General features: G+C 50.0%; 1 protein-coding gene across 1 annotated transcript in view; it reads left to right on the forward strand.

Moving 5' to 3' along the window:
* The window catches only part of AMACR (alpha-methylacyl-CoA racemase), a 49,516-nt gene extending 34,620 nt beyond the window's left edge, over positions 1 to 14,896 (forward strand). The window contains exon 6 of the mRNA XM_078874715.1: positions 13,183 to 14,896. Coding sequence (XP_078730841.1) covers positions 13,183 to 13,607 — 425 coding nt within the window. The 3' untranslated portion in view covers positions 13,608 to 14,896. The remainder of the gene's footprint in view (positions 1 to 13,182) is intronic.
* The last annotated feature ends 5,207 nt before the right edge of the window (positions 14,897 to 20,103 follow it).

A 20,103-nucleotide genomic window follows, 5' to 3' on the forward strand; every position in this document is an offset into this window, starting at 1 on the left:
ACCTTTCCATCACGTCAGGGCCTTGCCCCCAGGCTTCCCCCCATTGGCTGTTAACCAGGACCGGCAGAGCCAATCACCATGACGAGTTGTGATACGTCAGTGAGCCGGATATAGCCTCATATTACACTAGGATCTCAACTGACCGCACCGCCATCATGCTCTGGTGAGCCAGGAGATGGCGACCTCGACGCCGTTGGGTAGTCTGAGCTTTGCCGAGTCGTGTGATCCACCAACTGGCCACGTGTAGCATGGCCGTGATCTCAAGGTAGCTTGTTTGCGATTATTTGCTCTTCCCCCCCACTCTCAGTTCACTACACTATAAGTTAACGCATTCATTTGGGTGCTGTCATTGAATTATTCAAACAACTCAGCACATTTGTCAAGAACACCCTGGCCTGAGAAGGAAATGGTAGACATTTCAGGCAATGGACCTTCTTCATGGCACGTAAATGAAGAAGGTCCATTGTGCCAGGGCACCACTGCTAATGTAGCAGTATGACTAAATATATATATTTTTACTTCGATGTAATAATTTTGCTTCTTTATGGCTTTCAGTCTATTGCTTAGAGTAAGTGTAAATTATTCTAACTCCTGCACTTTGTTTTTCATGTTAACAGTCTTGATGTTGCCCGTGATTAGCTCTGCCCTCTCCTTGGCAATGTTGAATTGTAACTTACATCGCACCCTTCCCGTTTCGAGTTTTATGAAGGGAGGAGACATCTCTGACAATCTGGGGTTTGTCCATCAGAATCGAGTCAATTTCAAATTTTCTCATTGGGACTCATTTTTTTAACTCAATATCTCCAGGGTGCCAGTGCAGTGGTAACACTCACGGCTCACAGCAATAAGGGTCTGGGTTCGATTTCCTACTTCAGCAGTTTTTTTTCGTAGAGTTTGTATGTCCTCCCCTTAGTCTATGTGGTTTTCCCCTGGTTTTCCGGTTTCCTCCCAGAGAGTCTTTCATGAGGCTTTCATCAGTAAAGAAACATAATTATGTTCGAAAATAAACATTTTACATATTCTACAATCTTATTACTTTTGAATAACGGTGTTCATTATCACCATGTGCCTTCTGGCTTTGAACTCTAATAGGCGTCCTCCCCTCTCATGTCCCTCCGAGGTGACAGAGCCTCTTATCTCTGCACCTGTTTCCTACCTTCACGCTTGATGCTGCCTATTATGGTGTTGTCCCGTGTTCTGCTCTCATTTAAAAGTTGATTCATTTTCGTTTCACATTTGGTCTATTTGTACGTATTTCAATGCTTGCTGTTGTGACATATATTTGATTTAGCTTGTAGCAGTTTCGACAGTCTTAAAATGTTAGCCGGAATATGATTCTTAGACAGGCTAAGAATCATACTCCTCCATTATTCCGGTCACGTTTCCCCTCATGCTATAAACGGTTACCACTCTTTACACGCATGGAGTTCTCTTGAGTTCGCACCTGGTTAAACAAATTAAACTCTCTCTTTCTGAAAATAACTACTTCCCTAGTTAGATTCCCTGGAATCCGTCTCCGGTTCGATGTGGGCACGGTGGAGTCCGCGTGTCATACGGAGTCTGCGTGTCGTGCGGTGTCCGCTGGTATTTACGGAGTCTGCATGTTGTACGGTGGAGTCGCGTGTTGCACGGTGGAGTGCGTGTGTGGTATGGTGGAGTCCACGTGGAGTCCGTGTGTAGTACGGTGGAGTACGCGTGTTGTACGATGGAGTACGCGTGTTGTATGGTGGAGTACGCGTGTTGTATGGTGGAGTACGCGTGTTGTATGGTGGAGTACGCGTGTTGTATGGTTGCGTGCGCGTGTTGTATGGTGGAGTTCGCGTATTGTATGGTGGAGTACGCTTTTTGTATGGTGGAGTACGCGTGTTGTATGGTGGAGTACGCGTGTTGTATGGTTGCGTGCGCGTGTTGTATGGTGGAGTGCGCGTGTTGTATGGTGGAGTACGCGTGTTGTATGGTGGAGTACGCGTGTTGTATGGTGGAGTACGCGTGTTGTATGGTAGAGTACGCGTGTTGTATGGTTGCGTGCGCGTGTTGTATGGTGGAGTGCGCGTGTTGTATGGTAGAGTGCGTGTGTTGTATGGTGGAGTACGCGTGTTGTATGGTGGAGTGCGTGTCTTTTATGGTGGAGTTCGTGTGTTGTACGGTGGAGTACGCATGTTGTATGGTGGAGTGCGTGTCTTATATGGTGGAGTACGCGTGTTGTATGGTGGAGTACGCATGTTGTATGGTGGAGTACGCGTGTTGTATGGTGGAGTACGCGTGTTGTATGGTAAAGTACGCGTGTTGTACGGTGGAGTACGCGTGTTGTATGGTGGAGTACGAGTGTTGTACGGTGGAGTGCGCGTGTTGTACGGTGGAGTGCGCGTGTTGTACGGTGGAGTGCGCGTGTTGTATGGTGGAGTACGCGTGTTGTATGGTGGAGTGCGTGTCTTGTATGGTGGAGTTCGCGTGTTGTACGGTGGAGTGCGCGTGTTGTACGGTGGAGTACGCGTGTTGTACGGTGGAGTGCGCGTGTTGTATGGTGGAGTACGCGTGTTGTATGGTGGAGTGCGTGTCTTGTATGGTGGAGTTCGCGTGTTGTACGGTGGAGTACGCGTGTTGTACGGTGGAGTACGCGTGTTGTATGGTGGAGTACGTGTGTTGTATGGTGGAGTGCGTGTGTTGTACGGTGGAGTACGTGTGTTGTACGGTGGAGTACGCGTGTTGTATGGTGGAGTACGTGTGTTGTACGGTGGAGTACGCGTGTTGTATGGTGGAGTACGCGTGTTGTATGGTGGAGTGCGTGTCTTTTATGGTGGAGTTCGTGTGTTGTACGGTGGAGTACGCATGTTGTATGGTGGAGTGCGTGTCTTATATGGTGGAGTACGCGTGTTGTATGGTGGAGTACGCATGTTGTATGGTGGAGTACGCGTGTTGTATGGTGGAGTACGCATGTTGTATGGTGGAGTATATGTGTAGTACTGTGGAGTACGCGTGTTGTATGGTGGAGTACGCGTGTTGTATGGTGGAGTACGTGTGTTGTATGGTGGAGTACGCGTGTTGTACAGTGGAGTACGTGTGTTGTATGGTAGAGTACGCGTGTTGTATGGTGGAGTATATGTGTAGTACTGTGGAGTACGCGTGTTGTATGGTGGAGTACGCATGTTGTATGGTGGAGTATATGTGTAGTACTGTGGAGTACGCGTGTTGTATGGTGGAGTACGTGTGTTGTATGGTGGAGTACGCGTGTTGTACAGTGGAGTACGTGTGTTGTTTGGTGGAGTACGCGTGTTGTACGGTGGAGTACGTGTGTTGTATGGTGGAGTACGCGTGTTGTATGGTGGAGTACGCGTGTTGTACAGTGGAGTACGCGTGTTGTACGGTGGAGTACGTGTGTTGTATGGTGGAGTACGTGTGTTGTATGGTGGAGTACGCGTGTTGTACAGTGGAGTACGTGTGTTGTTTGGTGGAGTACGCGTGTTGTATGGTGGAGTACGTGTGTTGTATGGTGGAGTACGCGTGTTGTATGGTGGAGTACGTGTGTTGTATGGTGGAGTACGCGTGTTGTATGGTGGAGTGCGTGTCTTTTATGGTGGAGTTCGTGTGTTGTACGGTGGAGTACGCATGTTGTATGGTGGAGTGCGTGTCTTATATGGTGGAGTACGCGTGTTGTATGGTGGAGTACGCATGTTGTATGGTGGAGTACGCGTGTTGTATGGTGGAGTACGCGTGTTGTATGGTAAAGTACGCGTGTTGTACGGTGGAGTACGCGTGTTGTATGGTGGAGTACGAGTGTTGTACGGTGGAGTGCGCGTGTTGTACGGTGGAGTGCGCGTGTTGTATGGTGGAGTACGCGTGTTGTATGGTGGAGTGCGTGTCTTGTATGGTGGAGTTCGTGTGTTGTATGGTGGAGTACGCGTGTTGTACGGTGGAGTACGCTTGTTGTACGGTGGTGTACGTGTGTTATATAGTGGAGTATGTGTGTTGTACGGTGGAGTACGCATGTTGTATGGTGGAGTACGTGTGTTGTACGGTGGAGTACGTGTGTTGTATGGTGGAGTACGCGTGTTGTATGGTAGAGTACGCGTGTTGTACGGTGGAGTATGCGTGTTGTACGGTGGAGTGCGCGTGTTGTACGGTGGAGTGCGCGTGTTGTATGGTGGAGTACGCTTGTTGTATGGTGGAGTACGCGTGTTGTACGGTGGAGTACGTGTGTTGTATGGTGGAGTACGCGTGTTGTATGGTGGAGTTCGTGTGTTGTATGGTGGAGTACGCGTGTTGTATGGTGGAGTACGCGTGTTGTACGGTGGAGTACGCATATTGTATGGTGGAGTGCGTGTGTTGTACGGTGGAGTACGCGTGTTGTATGGTGGAGTACGCGTGTTGTATGGTGGAGTGTGTCTTTTATGGTGGAGTTCGTGTGTTGTACGGTGGAGTACGCATGTTGTATGGTGGAGTGCGTGTCTTATATGGTGGAGTACGCGTGTTGTATGGTGGAGTATGCATGTTGTATGGTGGAGTACGCGTGTTGTATGGTGGAGTACGCATGTTGTATGGTGGAGTATATGTGTAGTACTGTGGAGTACGCGTGTTGTATGGTGGAGTACGCGTGTTGTATGGTGGAGTACGCGTGTTGTACGGTGGAGTACGCATGTTGTATGGTGGAGGACGCGTGTTGTATGGTGGAGTACGCGTGTTGTACGGTGGAGTACGCGTGTTGTACGGTGGAGTACGTGTGTTGTATGGTGGAGTACGCGTGTTGTATGGTAGAGTACGCGTGTTGTACGGTGGAGTACGCGTGTTGTACGGTGGAGTGCGCGTGTTGTACGGTGGAGTGCGCGTGTTGTATGGTGGAGTACCCGTGTTGTATGGTGGAGTTTGTATGTTGTATGGTGGAGTACGCGTGTTGTATGGTGGAGTTCGTGTGTTGTACGGTGGAGTACGCGTGTTGTATGGTGGAGTGCGTGTGTTGTACGGTGGAGTACGCGTGTTGTATGGTGGAGTACGCGTGTTGTATGGTGGAGTGCGTGTCTTTTATGGTGGAGTTCGTGTGTTGTACGGTGGAGTACGCATGTTGTATGGTGGAGTGCGTGTCTTATATGGTGGAGTACGCGTGTTGTATGGTGGAGTACGCATGTTGTATGGTGGAGTACGCGTGTTGTATGGTGGAGTACGCATGTTGTATGGTGGAGTATATGTGTAGTACTGTGGAGTACGCGTGTTGTATGGTGGAGTACGCGTGTTGTATTGTGGAGTACGCGTGTTGTTTGGTGGAGTACGCGTGTTGTATGGTGGAGTACGCGTGTTGTATGGTGGAGTACGCGTGTTGTATTGTGGAGTACGCGTTTTGTACGGTGGAGTACGTGTGTTGTATGGTGGAGTACGCGTGTTGTATGGTGGAGTACGTGTGTTGTATGGTGGAGTTCGTGTGTTGTATGGTGGAGTACGTGTGTTGTATGGAGGAGTACGCATATTGTATGGTGGAGTGCGTGTGTTGTACGGTGGAGTACGCGTGTTGTATGGTGGAGTACGCGTGTTGTATGGTGAAGTGTGTCTTTTATGGTGGAGTTCGTGTGTTGTACGGTGGAGTACGCATGTTGTATGGTGGAGTGCGTGTCTTATATGGTGGAGTACGCGTGTTGTATGGTGGAGTATGCATGTTGTATGGTGGAGTACGCGTGTTGTATGGTGGAGTACGCATGTTGTATGGTGGAGTATATGTGTAGTACTGTGGAGTACGCGTGTTGTATGGTGGAGTACGCGTGTTGTATGGTGGAGTACGCGTGTTGTACGGTGGAGTACGCATGTTGTATGGTGGAGGACGCGTGTTGTATGGTGGAGTACGCGTGTTGTACGGTGGAGTACGCGTGTTGTACGGTGGAGTACGTGTGTTGTATGGTGGAGTACGCGTGTTGTATGGTAGAGTACGCGTGTTGTACGGTGGAGTACGCGTGTTGTACGGTGGAGTGCGCGTGTTGTACGGTGGAGTGCGCGTGTTGTATGGTGGAGTACCCGTGTTGTATGGTGGAGTTTGTATGTTGTATGGTGGAGTACGCGTGTTGTATGGTGGAGTTCGTGTGTTGTACGGTGGAGTACGCGTGTTGTATGGTGGAGTGCGTGTGTTGTACGGTGGAGTACGCGTGTTGTATGGTGGAGTACGCGTGTTGTATGGTGGAGTGCGTGTCTTTTATGGTGGAGTTCGTGTGTTGTACGGTGGAGTACGCATGTTGTATGGTGGAGTGCGTGTCTTATATGGTGGAGTACGCGTGTTGTATGGTGGAGTACGCATGTTGTATGGTGGAGTACGCGTGTTGTATGGTGGAGTACGCATGTTGTATGGTGGAGTATATGTGTAGTACTGTGGAGTACGCGTGTTGTATGGTGGAGTACGCGTGTTGTATTGTGGAGTACGCGTGTTGTTTGGTGGAGTACGCGTGTTGTATGGTGGAGTACGCGTGTTGTATGGTGGAGTACGCGTGTTGTATTGTGGAGTACGCGTTTTGTACGGTGGAGTACGTGTGTTGTATGGTGGAGTACGCGTGTTGTATGGTGGAGTACGTGTGTTGTATGGTGGAGTTCGTGTGTTGTATGGTGGAGTACGTGTGTTGTATGGAGGAGTACGCATATTGTATGGTGGAGTACGCGTGTTGTATGGTGGAGTGCGTGTCTTGTATGGTGGAGTTCGTGTGTTGTATGGTGGAGTGCGTGTGTTGTCTGGTGGAGTACGCGTGTTGTATGGTTCAGTACGCGTGTTGTATGGTGGAGTACGTGTGTTGTACGGTGGAGTACGCGTGTTGTATGGTGGAGTGCGTGTGTTGTACGGTGGAGTACGCGTGTTGTATGGTGGAGTACGCGTGTTGTATGGTGGAGTGCGTGTCTTTTATGGTGGAGTTCGTGTGTTGTACGGTGGAGTACGCATGTTGTATGGTGGAGTGCGTGGTGGAGTGCGTGTCTTATATGGTGGAGTACGCGTGTTGTATGGTGGAGTACGCATGTTGTATGGTGGAGTACGCGTGTTGTATGGTGGAGTACGCATGTTGTATGGTGGAGTATATGTGTAGTACTGTGGAGTACGCGTGTTGTATGGTGGAGTACGCGTGTGTATGGTGGAGTACGCGTGTTGTTTGGTGGAGTACGCGTGTTGTACGGTGGAGTACGCGTGTTGTACGGTGGAGTACGTGTGTTGTACGGTGGAGTACGTGTGTTGTATGGTGGAGTACGTGTGTTGTATGGTGGAGTACGTGTGTTGTACGGTGGAGTACGCGTGTTGTATGGTGGAGTACGTGTGTTGTACGGTGGAGTACGTGTGTTGTATGGTGGATTACGCGTGTTGTACGGTAGAGTACGCGTGTTGTATGGTGGAGTACGCGTGTTGTATGGTGGAGTGCGTGTCTTGTATGGTGGAGTTCGTGTGTTGTATGGTGGAGTACGCGTGTTGTACGGTGGAGTACGCTTGTTGTACGGTCGTGTACGTGTGTTGTATAGTGGAGTACGTGTGTTGTACGGTGGAGTACGCATGTTGTATGGTGGAGTACGCGTGTTGTACGGTGGAGTACGTGTGTTGTACGGTGGAGTACGTGTGTTGTACGGTGGAGTACGCGTGTTGTACGGTGGAGTACGTGTGTTGTATGGTGGAGTATGTGTGTTGTATGGTGGAGTTCGTATGTTGTATGGTGGAGTACGCGTGTTGTATGGTGGAGTACGCGTGTTGTACGGTGGAGTACGCGTGTTGTATGGTGGAGTGCGTGTGTTGTACGGTGGAGTACGCGTGTTGTATGGTGGAGTACGCGTGTTGTATGGTGGAGTGCGTGTCTTTTATGGTGGAGTTCGTGTGTTGTACGGTGGAGTACGCATGTTGTATGGTGGAGTGCGTGTCTTATATGGTGGAGTACGCGTGTTGTATGGTGGAGTACGCATGTTGTATGGTGGAGTACGCGTGTTGTATGGTGGAGTACGCATGTTGTATGGTGGCGTATATGTGTAGTACTGTGGAGTACGCATATTGTATGGTGGAGTACGCGTGTTGTATGGTGGAGTACGCGTGTTGTATGGTGGAGTACGTGTATTGTATGGTGGAGTACGCGTGGTGTATGGTGGAGTACGCGTGTTGTATGGTGGAGTTCGCGTGTTGTATGGTGGAGTACGCGTGTTGTATGGTGGAGTTCGCGTGTTGTATCGTGGAGTACGTGTGTTGTACGGTGGAGTACGTGTGTTGTATGGTGGAGTTCTCGTGTTGTGTGGTGGAGTACGCGTGTTGTGTGGTGGAGTTCTCGTGTTGTATGGTGGAGTACGCGTGTTGTATGGTGGAGTACGCGTGTTGTATGGTGGAGTTCGAGTGTTGCATGGTGGAGTACGCGTGTTGTATGGTGGAGTGCGCGTGTTGTACGGTGGAGTCCGCGTGTTGTACGGTGGAGTACGCGTGTTGTATGGTGGAGTACACGTGTTGTATGGTGGAGTCCGCGTGTTGTATGGTGGTGTACGCGTGTTGTATGGTGGAGTACGCGTGTTGTACGGTGGAGTGCGCGTGTTGTATAGTGGAGTTCGCGTGTTGTATGGTGGAGTACGCGTGTTGTATGGTGGAGTACGCGTGTTGTACGGTGGAGTACGCGTGTTGTACGGTGGAGTGCGTGTGTTGTATGGTGGAGTGCGTGTCTTGTACGGTGAAGTTCGTGTGTTGTATGGTGGAGTACGCGTGTTGTATGGTAGAGTGCGTGTGTTGTATGGTGGAGTACGTGTGTTGTATGGTGGAGTACGCGTGTTGTATGGTGGAGTTCGTGTGTTGTACGGTGGAGTACGCGTGTTGTATGGTGGAGTACGTGTGTTGTACGGTGGAGTACGCGTGTTGTACGGTGGAGTACGTGTGTTGTATGGTGGAGTTCTCGTGTTGTGTGGTGGAGTACGCGTGTTGTGTGGTGGAGTACGCGTGTTGTACGGTGGAGTACGCGTGTTGTACGGTGGAGTACGCGTTTTGTACGGTGGAGTACGTGTGTTGTGTGGTGGAGTACGCGTGTTGTGTGGTGGAGTTCTTGTGTTGTATGGTGGAGTACGCGTGTTGTATGGTGGAGTACGTGTGTTGTACCGTGGAGTGCGCGTGTTGTATAGTGGAGTTCGCGTGTTGTATGGTGGAGTACGCGTGTTGTTTGGTGGAGTACGCGTGTTGTATGGTGGAGTACGCGTGTTGTACGGTGGAGTACGTGTGTTGTGTGGTGGAGTACGCGTGTTGTGTGGTGGAGTTCTTGTGTTGTATGGTGGAGTACGCGTGTTGTACGGTGGAGTACGCGTGTTGTACGGTGGAGTGCGCGTGTTGTATAGTGGAGTTCGCGTGTTGTATGGTGGAGTACGCGTGTTGTTTGGTGGAGTACGCGTGTTGTATGGTGGAGTACGTGTGTTGTATGGTGGAGTACGTGTGTTGTATGGAGGAGTACGCATATTGTATGGTGGAGTACGCGTGTTGTATGGTTGAGTGCGTGTCTTGTATGGTCGAGTTCGTGTGTTGTATGGTGGAGTGCGTGTGTTGTCTGGTGGAGTACGCGTGTTGTATGGTTCAGTACGCGTGTTGTATGGTGGAGTACGCGTGTTGTATGGTGGAGTACGCGTGTTGTATGGTGGAGTACGTGTATTGTATGGTGGAGTACGCGTGGTGTATGGTGGAGTACGCGTGTTGTATGGTGGAGTTCGCGTGTTGTATGGTGGAGTACGCGTGTTGTATGGTGGAGTTCGCGTGTTGTATCGTGGAGTACGTGTGTTGTACGGTGGAGTACGTGTGTTGTATGGTGGAGTTCTCGTGTTGTGTGGTGGAGTACGCGTGTTGTGTGGTGGAGTTCTCGTGTTGTATGGTGGAGTACGCGTGTTGTATGGTGGAGTACGCGTGTTGTATGGTGGAGTTCGAGTGTTGCATGGTGGAGTACGCGTGTTGTATGGTGGAGTGCGCGTGTTGTACGGTGGAGTCCGCGTGTTGTACGGTGGAGTACGCGTGTTGTATGGTGGAGTACACGTGTTGTATGGTGGAGTCCGCGTGTTGTATGGTGGTGTACGCGTGTTGTATGGTGGAGTACGCGTGTTGTACGGTGGAGTGCGCGTGTTGTATAGTGGAGTTCGCGTGTTGTATGGTGGAGTACGCGTGTTGTATGGTGGAGTACGCGTGTTGTACGGTGGAGTACGCGTGTTGTACGGTGGAGTGCGTGTGTTGTATGGTGGAGTGCGTGTCTTGTACGGTGAAGTTCGTGTGTTGTATGGTGGAGTACGCGTGTTGTATGGTAGAGTGCGTGTGTTGTATGGTGGAGTACGTGTGTTGTATGGTGGAGTACGCGTGTTGTATGGTGGAGTTCGTGTGTTGTACGGTGGAGTACGCGTGTTGTATGGTGGAGTACGTGTGTTGTACGGTGGAGTACGCGTGTTGTACGGTGGAGTACGTGTGTTGTATGGTGGAGTTCTCGTGTTGTGTGGTGGAGTACGCGTGTTGTGTGGTGGAGTACGCGTGTTGTACGGTGGAGTACGCGTGTTGTACGGTGGAGTACGCGTTTTGTACGGTGGAGTACGTGTGTTGTGTGGTGGAGTACGCGTGTTGTGTGGTGGAGTTCTTGTGTTGTATGGTGGAGTACGCGTGTTGTATGGTGGAGTACGTGTGTTGTACCGTGGAGTGCGCGTGTTGTATAGTGGAGTTCGCGTGTTGTATGGTGGAGTACGCGTGTTGTTTGGTGGAGTACGCGTGTTGTATGGTGGAGTACGCGTGTTGTACGGTGGAGTACGTGTGTTGTGTGGTGGAGTACGCGTGTTGTGTGGTGGAGTTCTTGTGTTGTATGGTGGAGTACGCGTGTTGTACGGTGGAGTACGCGTGTTGTACGGTGGAGTGCGCGTGTTGTATAGTGGAGTTCGCGTGTTGTATGGTGGAGTACGCGTGTTGTTTGGTGGAGTACGCGTGTTGTATGGTGGAGTACGCGTGTTGTATGGTGGACTACGCGTGTTGTATGGTGGAGTACGCGTGTTGTACGGTGGAGTGCGTGTGTTGTATGGTGGAGTGCGTGTCTTGTACGGTGGATTTCATGTGTTGTATGGTGGAGTACGCGTGTTGTACGGTGGAGTACGTGTGTTGTATGGTGGAGTACGCATGTTTTATGGTGGAGTACGTGTGTTGTGTGGTGGAGTACGCGTGTTGTGGAGTTCTTGTGTTGTATGGTGGAGTACGCGTGTTGTATGGTGGAGTACGCGTGTTGTATGGTGGAGTTCGAGTGTTGCATGGTGGAGTACGCGTGTTGTATGGTGGAGTGCGCGTGTTGTACGGTGGAGTCCGCGTGTTGTACGGTGGAGTACGCGTGTTGTATGGTGGAGTACGCGTGTTGTATGGTGGAGTACGCGTGTTGTATGGTGGAGTTCGCGTGTTGTATGGTGGAGTACATGTGTTGTATGGTGGAGTCCGCATGTTGTATGGTTGAGTACGCGTGTTGTACGGTGGAGTACGCGTGTTGTACGGTGGAGTGCGCGTGTTGTATAGTGGAGTTCGCGTGTTGTATGGTGGAGTACGCGTGTTGTTTGGTGGAGTACGCGTGTTGTATGGTGGAGTACGCGTGTTGTATGGTGGACTACGCGTGTTGTATGGTGGAGTACGCGTGTTGTACGGTGGAGTGCGTGTGTTGTATGGTGGAGTGCGTGTCTTGTACGGTGGATTTCATGTGTTGTATGGTGGAGTACGCGTGTTGTACGGTGGAGTACGTGTGTTGTATGGTGGAGTACGCATGTTTTATGGTGGAGTACGCGTGTTGTACGGTGGAGTACGTGTGTTGTATGGTGGAGTTCGTGTGTTGTACGGTGGAGTTCGTGTGTTGTATGGTGGAGTGCGGGTGTTGTACGGTGGAGTACGCGTGTTGTATGGTGGAGTACGCGTGTTGTATGGTGGAGTACGTGTGTTGTATTGTGGAGTACGCGTGTTGGATGGTGGAGTACGCGTGTTGTACGGTGGAGCCCACGTGTTGTACAAGCGGAGCGGCGGCAGGCTAAAACATAGCAAGTTGGCACATTAGGGGGCATAGGTGGTGCATTGGCCAATCATCTCAGTCAGTCGATCCATGGCACCTGGGTATGTCCTGTAACCTCTTGCTAGCGGGCGTTCGACACTTCACGTGGCCTTAATGTGCACATAGCCATGCACAAGCGCTGTGGTGACGTCACCACCACTTAGTGCCGAATGGCGGGTGATGTTATTGTGTCGGCAGTGTAGGCATTAGCATGCTACTGTAATGTGAGGTTATATCCGGGTCGTTGACGGATTACAACTCGTCACGATGATTGGCTCTGCCGGTCCTGGTCCATAGCCAATGGGGGGAAGCCTAGGGGCGTGGCCTTGACGTAATGGAAAGGTGACAGCTGTTTGTAGAGGATTGGTTCTGCTAGCTTTAGCCACAGCCAATGGGGAGACGAGTCAGGGGCGTGGTCCCGGGAGCCTACGGTGGAGTCTGGAAGATTCCATAGAGGCTAGCCAGGATTGGTGGAAACGTACCACGTGATCCGGGTATTAAATAGGGGTGGAGACGAACAACACGTGGTCAGAACTGGAATGAACGAAGGGAGGAGGCCATGCGAGAGCGGGGGTCCAGGCTGCCACGTGGCTGCGCGCGTCTCTCTCTTCTATCCCTCTCACGCTGTCTGTCAGCAGCGTGAAGGAGTGCTGTAATGAAAGACGAATAAAGAACGGATTCCAGAAGTCGCTTCAACGACCTTTATTACACTACAATATGAACCCAGTAACCCGGGTTCGATTCCTGCTCATGGCCAACACCGGTGACGATTATTTGATCCGGTCTCGGGCCTCCCCTAGGTTGACTCAACCTCAAATGAGTACCTGGTGCGGTGTGTAAACAACTCCACTAGGCTGCGGGGCGTGGTGCTGGCCACCAACCCCCTCATGTCTCGTGCCGGCCTTCATGGGTGCTCGCTAACAGCACTTGCCCCAACAGTCTGTTCAGGCTATACAGGGGATCTTTGTTTTTGTGTGTGTGTTTCCCGAGCGCTAATATAGCGGTTCGTGCACTCTACTACAAACCTGTCGACCCGAGTTCGATTCCTAATGTACTGGTTTGTGAGCTTCCCCTAGGTCAACTCGGCTCTAAATGAGTACCTGGTGAGGTCTGTAAACATCAGTACTGGGGAGACAAATCCGTTAAGGCTATAAATTGGGGGATCTCTTTCTTTGTGTTTACCAAACAGGCTTGGGCTTGGACCCGGCGACCATGCCGCACCAGATGAGCATGGACGACTGGCCGGCCACCAAGCGCGAGTTCTCACGCTGCTTCGCCCAGCGGTCGCGCGCCGACTGGTGCCGCGTGTTCGAGGGCATGGAAGCGTGCGTGACGCCCGTGCTCACGCCGGAAGAGGTGGCGGGCGACGCGCACGCCGCGGGGCGCGGCTCCTTCCTGCGCAACGCCGATGGCACCAACGTCCCCGCGCCGGCACCGCGCCTGTCGCGCACGCCGGCGCGGCCCGGCGACGGCACCGCTGCCGCCGACCCTGTGGTCGGACAGCACACGGAGAGCGTGCTGCGCGAGCTCGGCTATGGCGAGCAGGAGGTGCGGCAGCTTCTTGCTGACGGAGTCGTGGAGAGCGCCGGCAGCAAAAACAAGCCACACCTCTGAGTTATTGCAGATGGGGGAGGCCAAGTGGTAGTTTTACCCAAATTATTAAAGCTCTAATGTGTTTTCTGGTTGTAGCACGTGTTTGGTGCCATGGTGGCGAGATGTGAATTACCTCGCCCGGTATATAGGAGGTCATGGATTCAATCCCGACCCTGCCGCTTGTATATTTGGAGTGGTTGCTTTGTTTTTCTTCATGTTCTCCGGTTTTTCCCTCCACATTCAAAAACATGTGTTTAGAGTATTTGGCTGCTGTAAATTTCCAAATGATAAGCCACTCCGTGGAGCAATCATTTGTGGCTAGGTCGCTTTTGAAAATAATGATATAGTTCAGTGTGGCTTACCTGATAAAATAAAAAATACTTTAGTATAGTTTGGTGCCAGCTTCTTCAGAAACTCAATTGGGTTCCTGAGAAAGCTTCCAGCATGTGGGGCGAATGTCGAAAACATTTGCCGGACAACGCGTGGTGCAAACCCCACGACACGTCAACGAGCTGAACGGCACCACCGGGAAATTCTTCATCGTGGCATCCTGAGTTTATCCAGCAGTGTGAACGCACTACTTCTCGTAGACTTCGATGGATCTGGTTGCCAAAATATAGAAGAGACAAGAATAAAGACACTGCATAAGCATGTTAGCCCCACGGGCTGCGTTTATAGATTAAAATTACAGGGATTAAATTGGCGGTTGTGTACAAAGCAGGGGACTATAATTACCATCCTTCTATATTCAGTCATAAATAACAAGCGCTCCCTGATAACAACTGAAAAATAATTCAGCATAAAGCCACACCTCCAATTCGCACGGTTGGCTACGTACAGTGCGAAAGAAGTTCAACACCCATGTTTTTCCAAATTTGAAACCTTGTTTGCAATGAGACAAATATCAAATGCTGCCATTATTGTGTATGTTCATGAATTAACAGAGATTACGGTGGCTTGTGGTGAATTGTTTTGTAAGTTGGTTTCCAATTTTTTAAAACGGGGGTTTGTTATTTCAGGGTTTTTTGGGTGATTTTTCTGATATGTCGGCCACGCGGTATGGAATAGACAACGGCACTTTTTCTTTCCTAACAATGTCACTCAATTATGCGAATTCAACAGTCAAATAGCACATTGTTGGGATTACTGCATATTATATTTGTTGAAATTAGCGTTGGCAGGGTGTGCTTTCAATCAGCTTTTGTTGTGAATTTCTGTAACGACTGGTTACGTGATTAAGCCTTGTTTTTTGTTCGCTATGTAAAAATATGTTTATTTAAACATCTGACGATAATAAAAAGCAATTTATATATCAGTCATTCAAAACTCGTGGGACATTTTGTGTGTGTGTGTGTGAGATTTGCTTACATGCTTATCTGCTTTTTTAAACCACTCTCAGAATGCAAAATGTAATTCTGTTTTCTCGCGCACTGATTGTCGCGTCTCATGCATAACCCACGGGACTATCTCTCTGGCAAGGAGCATTGCTCGCGGTGTTTATTTGCCATCAAGTGCTGCTGTGTAATTTAGCCGCATGGCGCAACCTCAAGGGTTGCAAAAATTGGAAACAAATTGACCAAATTCAATATTTTCCACCTATTTTGTTCCGCAGTGCTTTTCTATCAGCGCCTGATGGGAAACCGGCCAGAATAATACATTTGCGCCACAATTACATAAATTCAGCCAACCACAGGGGAGTCTTCCAGCAAAGTGCTTCTGAGGTGATCGATTTTCAAAGGCCAGTTATATTTTAAAGTTTCGTCAAAATACTGTGTAGATTTCTGCTTTCAAAATAGAGTTTACATCATTGGAACCTCATTTGCCAGTAAAAATTATGATAATTGGTTTTTTACCCTTTTAACTGGCAACAAAACTGACACCTTTTTTTTACAAGGAGTCATGTTTGCATAGACCACAATACCTGCCGTCATAATGCAAACAAAAAACATAACTCTGATAATGTATGCACTGTCCTTGAAGTTGATTGGTCCACACCCGAGGCAGCTTTCCTTAGAGCCTAGTCTCACATGGTGTTGGACCAGATGACGCCAAAAGGCGCACAACTCAAAGACAATGCACCATCAGAGTATGAGAGCTCGGGTAAGCATTTACACCATTGGAACCTCATTTGCCAGTAAAAAATATAATTGTTTTTTTACCCTTTTATCTGGCAACAAAACTGACACATTTTTTTACAAGGAGTCATGTTTGCATAGACCACAATACCTGTAGCCATATTGCAAACAAAAAACATAACTCTGATAATGTATGCACTGTCCTTGAAGTTGATTGGTCCACACCCGAGACAGCTTTCCTTAGAGCCTAGTCTCACATGGTGTTGGACCAGATGACGCCAAAAGGCACGCAACTCAAAGACAATGCACCATCAGAGTATGAGAGCTCGGGGTAAGCATTTACACCATTGGAACCTCATTTGGCAGTAAAACATATGATAATAGTTTTTTTACCCTTTTATCTGGCAACAAAACTGACACATTTTTTTACAAGGAGTCATGTTTGCATAGACCACAATACCTGCAGTCATAATGCAAACAAAAACATAACTCTGATAATGTATGCACTGTCCTTGAAGTTGATTAGTCCACACCCGAGACAGCTTTCCTTAGAGCCTAGTCTCACATGGTGTTTTTTGTTTGCATTATGACTGCAGGTATTGTGGTCTATGCAAACATGACTCCTTGTAAAAAAGGTGTAAACAACCAATTATCATATTTTTTACTGGCAAATGAGGTTCCAATGGTGTAAATGCTTACCCCGAGCTCTCATACTCTGATGGTGCATTGTCTTTGAGTTGTGCGCCTTTTGGCGTCATCTGGTTCAACACCATGTGAGACTAGGCTCTTAAGGAAAGCTGTCTCGGGTGTGGATCAATCAACTTCAAGGACAGTGCATACATTATCAGAGTTATGTTTTTGTTTGTATTATGACTGCAGGTATTGTGGTCTATGCAAACATGACGCCTTGTAAAAAAAGGTGTCAGTTTTGTTGGCAGATAGAAGGGTAAAAAAACTATTCTCATAGAGTTTACATCTCAATCGGCCAAATTGCCGGCCGGTGGTTGAGACCCATGGCACTGATTGTCTGTGGCTATGATAATTTGTTTTCATCTTCTGAAAGGGAAAAAAACAACACCTTTTGCATACCTGCTCTACAATCTTACGGGAGTTACAATGGCTGACTGAAGACGTTTTGCGAAGCACGTCAAATAAGGCGGCTGGCTGTAAAGGTGACGTACAGTTGAAAAACGCTTGGCTGTGTATGTTTGTATTTTGAACTTGTTCGAACGCTCACTGTGGAGGAGAGCTGGACTGGTACCTCCTGGATCTCTGGCATTCAGGAGGTCCAGTGGACTGGCTCTGGGTCCAGTCACCATATGGGGCAGACAGTCCTCTACTCGGGGCAGGAGATTGATAAACAACAGGGAGTGGCTCTTCTTCTGAACAAAAGAATGAAGGGGTGTGGGAGCGTGGCGGTGAGGTGTAGGAAGCTATAAGCCCCATGCTACTGTGGGCTCACTTCTCCATTAACGGTAGGCGAGGAATGGTAGTGGTTGCTTACATCCCCACCGAAAGTGAACATCAATAGAGGGATGCAGGCAAGGCCGATGAGTCAGATGCCTTCTATGACCTCTCAGGTGCTACCTAAAGTGGCCCCTCGGGATAGTGTTGGCCTGTTGGGTGACTTTAATGCCTGAGTGGGTCATGACGCTGGCACCTGGGATTGAGTGATTGGAAGGCATGAGCCAGATTAGTTCAATAACAGCAGAAGGAAGCTGCTAGACTTCTGTGCAGCCCATGGGCTTGTAATTACCAACATGCTGTTTCGGCATCGGCACATCTGCACAACACCACAGATGCACGCCGGGTCCAAGCAAGAACATTTGCGGGACTATATAGTAACGGAACAACGGATGCGAGCCCATGTCCTTGACACCAGGACCTACCGTGGAGCTGATATGCCCACTAACCATTGGCTTGCCATTTGTAAGATGCGCCTGCCATATTCCCACTCCGGTGGTGAGTGTCCATCTAGGACCCCATTCAAACCCACAGTGGCCTGGTCTCATTGCATGCAGCGGGGTTGGCACCGACCCCCCCTCCTGATGCCGAGGGGTAATGGGCAAGGTTTAGGACTATGGCTCATGTTGCTGCAATGGCAGCTTGGGATACACACCTGCCCGGAGACACTGGCTGATGGAGGTGTTCCAGCTGCCTGATAAAATGTGACAGGCCCACTCCCACCATCCACAACATTCCCCATCGGAGAATGAGGCACAGCCTTCCCTCAGAGGTTGGGAGAACCGTGCGGCACTGCAAGGTTGAGTGGTGGTCGCGGGTTGCTGAAGAGATGGAATTTGTCTCAGCTCACGATCACTGTTATGCGCCGCAGCCTGGCTGCCCAGCAGATACCAAGGAGGAATTTTGGGGAAACAAATTTGATGGACACATGCAATCGATAAATGGAGAAGAGCAGTTAGTAATTGATGGAGACTTAAATGGACACGTTGGAAACGCCCGGGATGGATACCCTCGAAACCATGGTGGCCAAGGATATGGTACCCGGAACAATGAGGGAAACCGAGCCCTGGACTTTGCGGAAGCCCATGATCTTGTCCTCGCCAACACCTTCTTCAAGAAGAGACCGTCCCATCTCATTACGTACGCCAGTGGTGGGAGATCAACTCAAATTGATTACTGGCTTGTCAAGCGGGATAAGCTGAAAACGGTGACAAACACTAAAGTCATACCATCGGACAACATCGCCCCACAACATCGCATCCTGGTCATGGACATGAAAATGGACATTGGCTAGCGACATCGCTCACCAACAACGGGACAGCAGCGAATTAAATGGTGGCGGATGAAGGAATGCAAGGATCAGCTGAGAGTCGCCCTCAATCAGATTGACGTGAACACCAACCGATCAGCGAATGCGATTTGGGAAGATCTCGCCGGCCAACTGTGCACAGCAGCAACGGAAGCACTGGGGCTAACTAAGCCGGGAAAACACTTCATTGACAATACAGAAACTGCAAATCGGCAGCGAAGCGAGTAGTAGCAGCGGTGAAATTAGCTCAATACGACCAACTGTATGCCGAACTGGACACCCCAGAAGGTGCCAATAAGATCTATCGACTGGCAGAGGCGCGCTATCGTTCGACTCAGGATATTGGTCAGGTCAATTGCATAAAGGATGAGAATCACAGCGCTCTCAGAGACCCGCCCGCCATCCTTCAACGCTGGAGCGACTACTTCTCTGGAATCTGCAACCAGGAATTTCCCCACCCACGTCCTCGGTCCGGTTTCACCTATCACCATCACCGAAGTGGAACAAGCTATCAAGAGAATGAAGAATGGGAAAGCGACTGGCCGGGACGATATCCCTGCTGAGGCCTGGAAGATCCTTGGCAGGCAGGGTGCTGCCCTCCTTACCCAGCTCTTCAGCACCATCACGAGCACCGGTGAGGTCCCAGAAGCCTGGTCGACCAGCACGACGGTTCCAATTTGGAAGGGTAAAGGGGACGTGGCAGAATGCTCGAATTACAGGCCAATCCGGCTCCTGTGTCATGCGATGAAGATCTTTGAGCGAGTTTTGGACACGAGGATTAGAAACATCATCACCCTATCACCCAACCAATGCGGCTTCGTCAAAGGATGTGGCACTACGGACGCCATATTTGCGGCGAGGCTCCTGCTGGAGAGGCACAGAGAGAAGAACAAAGCTGTGCACGTGTCGTTCCTCGACCTTGAAAAGGCATTTGACAGGGTCCCCCACGACCTCATCTGGCACTCGCTTCGATCCCATGGAGTCCCTGAAACCTACGTGCATTGGGTGCAACTCCTATACAAGAACGTCACCAGTGCAGTCAGGTGTGCAGTGGGCATATCACCGCCATTTCCCATCAGCGTTGGAGTGCACCAAGGATCGGCCCTGTCACCACTCCTGTTTATCCTGTGCATGGACACGATCACTGCCGACCTGCACACGCCCCTGCCATGGTCAATTCTCTACGCGGATGACGTCCTCCTCTCAGATGAAGAGAGAGGAGAAGTGGAAAGACAAACGCGCCTGTGGAAGGAACGTTTGGACGAAAACGGGATGAGGTTCAACATCAAAAAGACGGAGTATATGGAGTGTGGCCCCCAAACCGACGGCACCATCAGCATTGACGGAGAAGATCTGAAGAAAGTGACGGACTTTAAGTACCTGGGCTCCACCATCAGCTCAGATGGTAGCATCACGACTGATGTGAGGTCACGAGTCAATGCGGCATGGATGAAGTGGAGGCAAGTCACCGGAGTCCTCTGTGATCGGAAAATGCCGGATAGGCTGAAGGGAAAAATTTACAAGACCATCGTCCGACCGGTGGCACTCTATGGATCCGAGTGCTGGCCAGCCACAACTGTACACGAACAAGCTCTCCACACCATGGAGATGAGGAAGCTCAGATGGAGCCTCGGACTCACTCGATGGGATCGTGTCATGAACGAAGACG

Source organism: Lampetra fluviatilis, chromosome 39 (assembly GCF_964198595.1).
Source record: "Lampetra fluviatilis chromosome 39, kcLamFluv1.1, whole genome shotgun sequence".
Lineage (NCBI taxonomy): Eukaryota > Metazoa > Chordata > Hyperoartia > Petromyzontiformes > Petromyzontidae > Lampetra > Lampetra fluviatilis.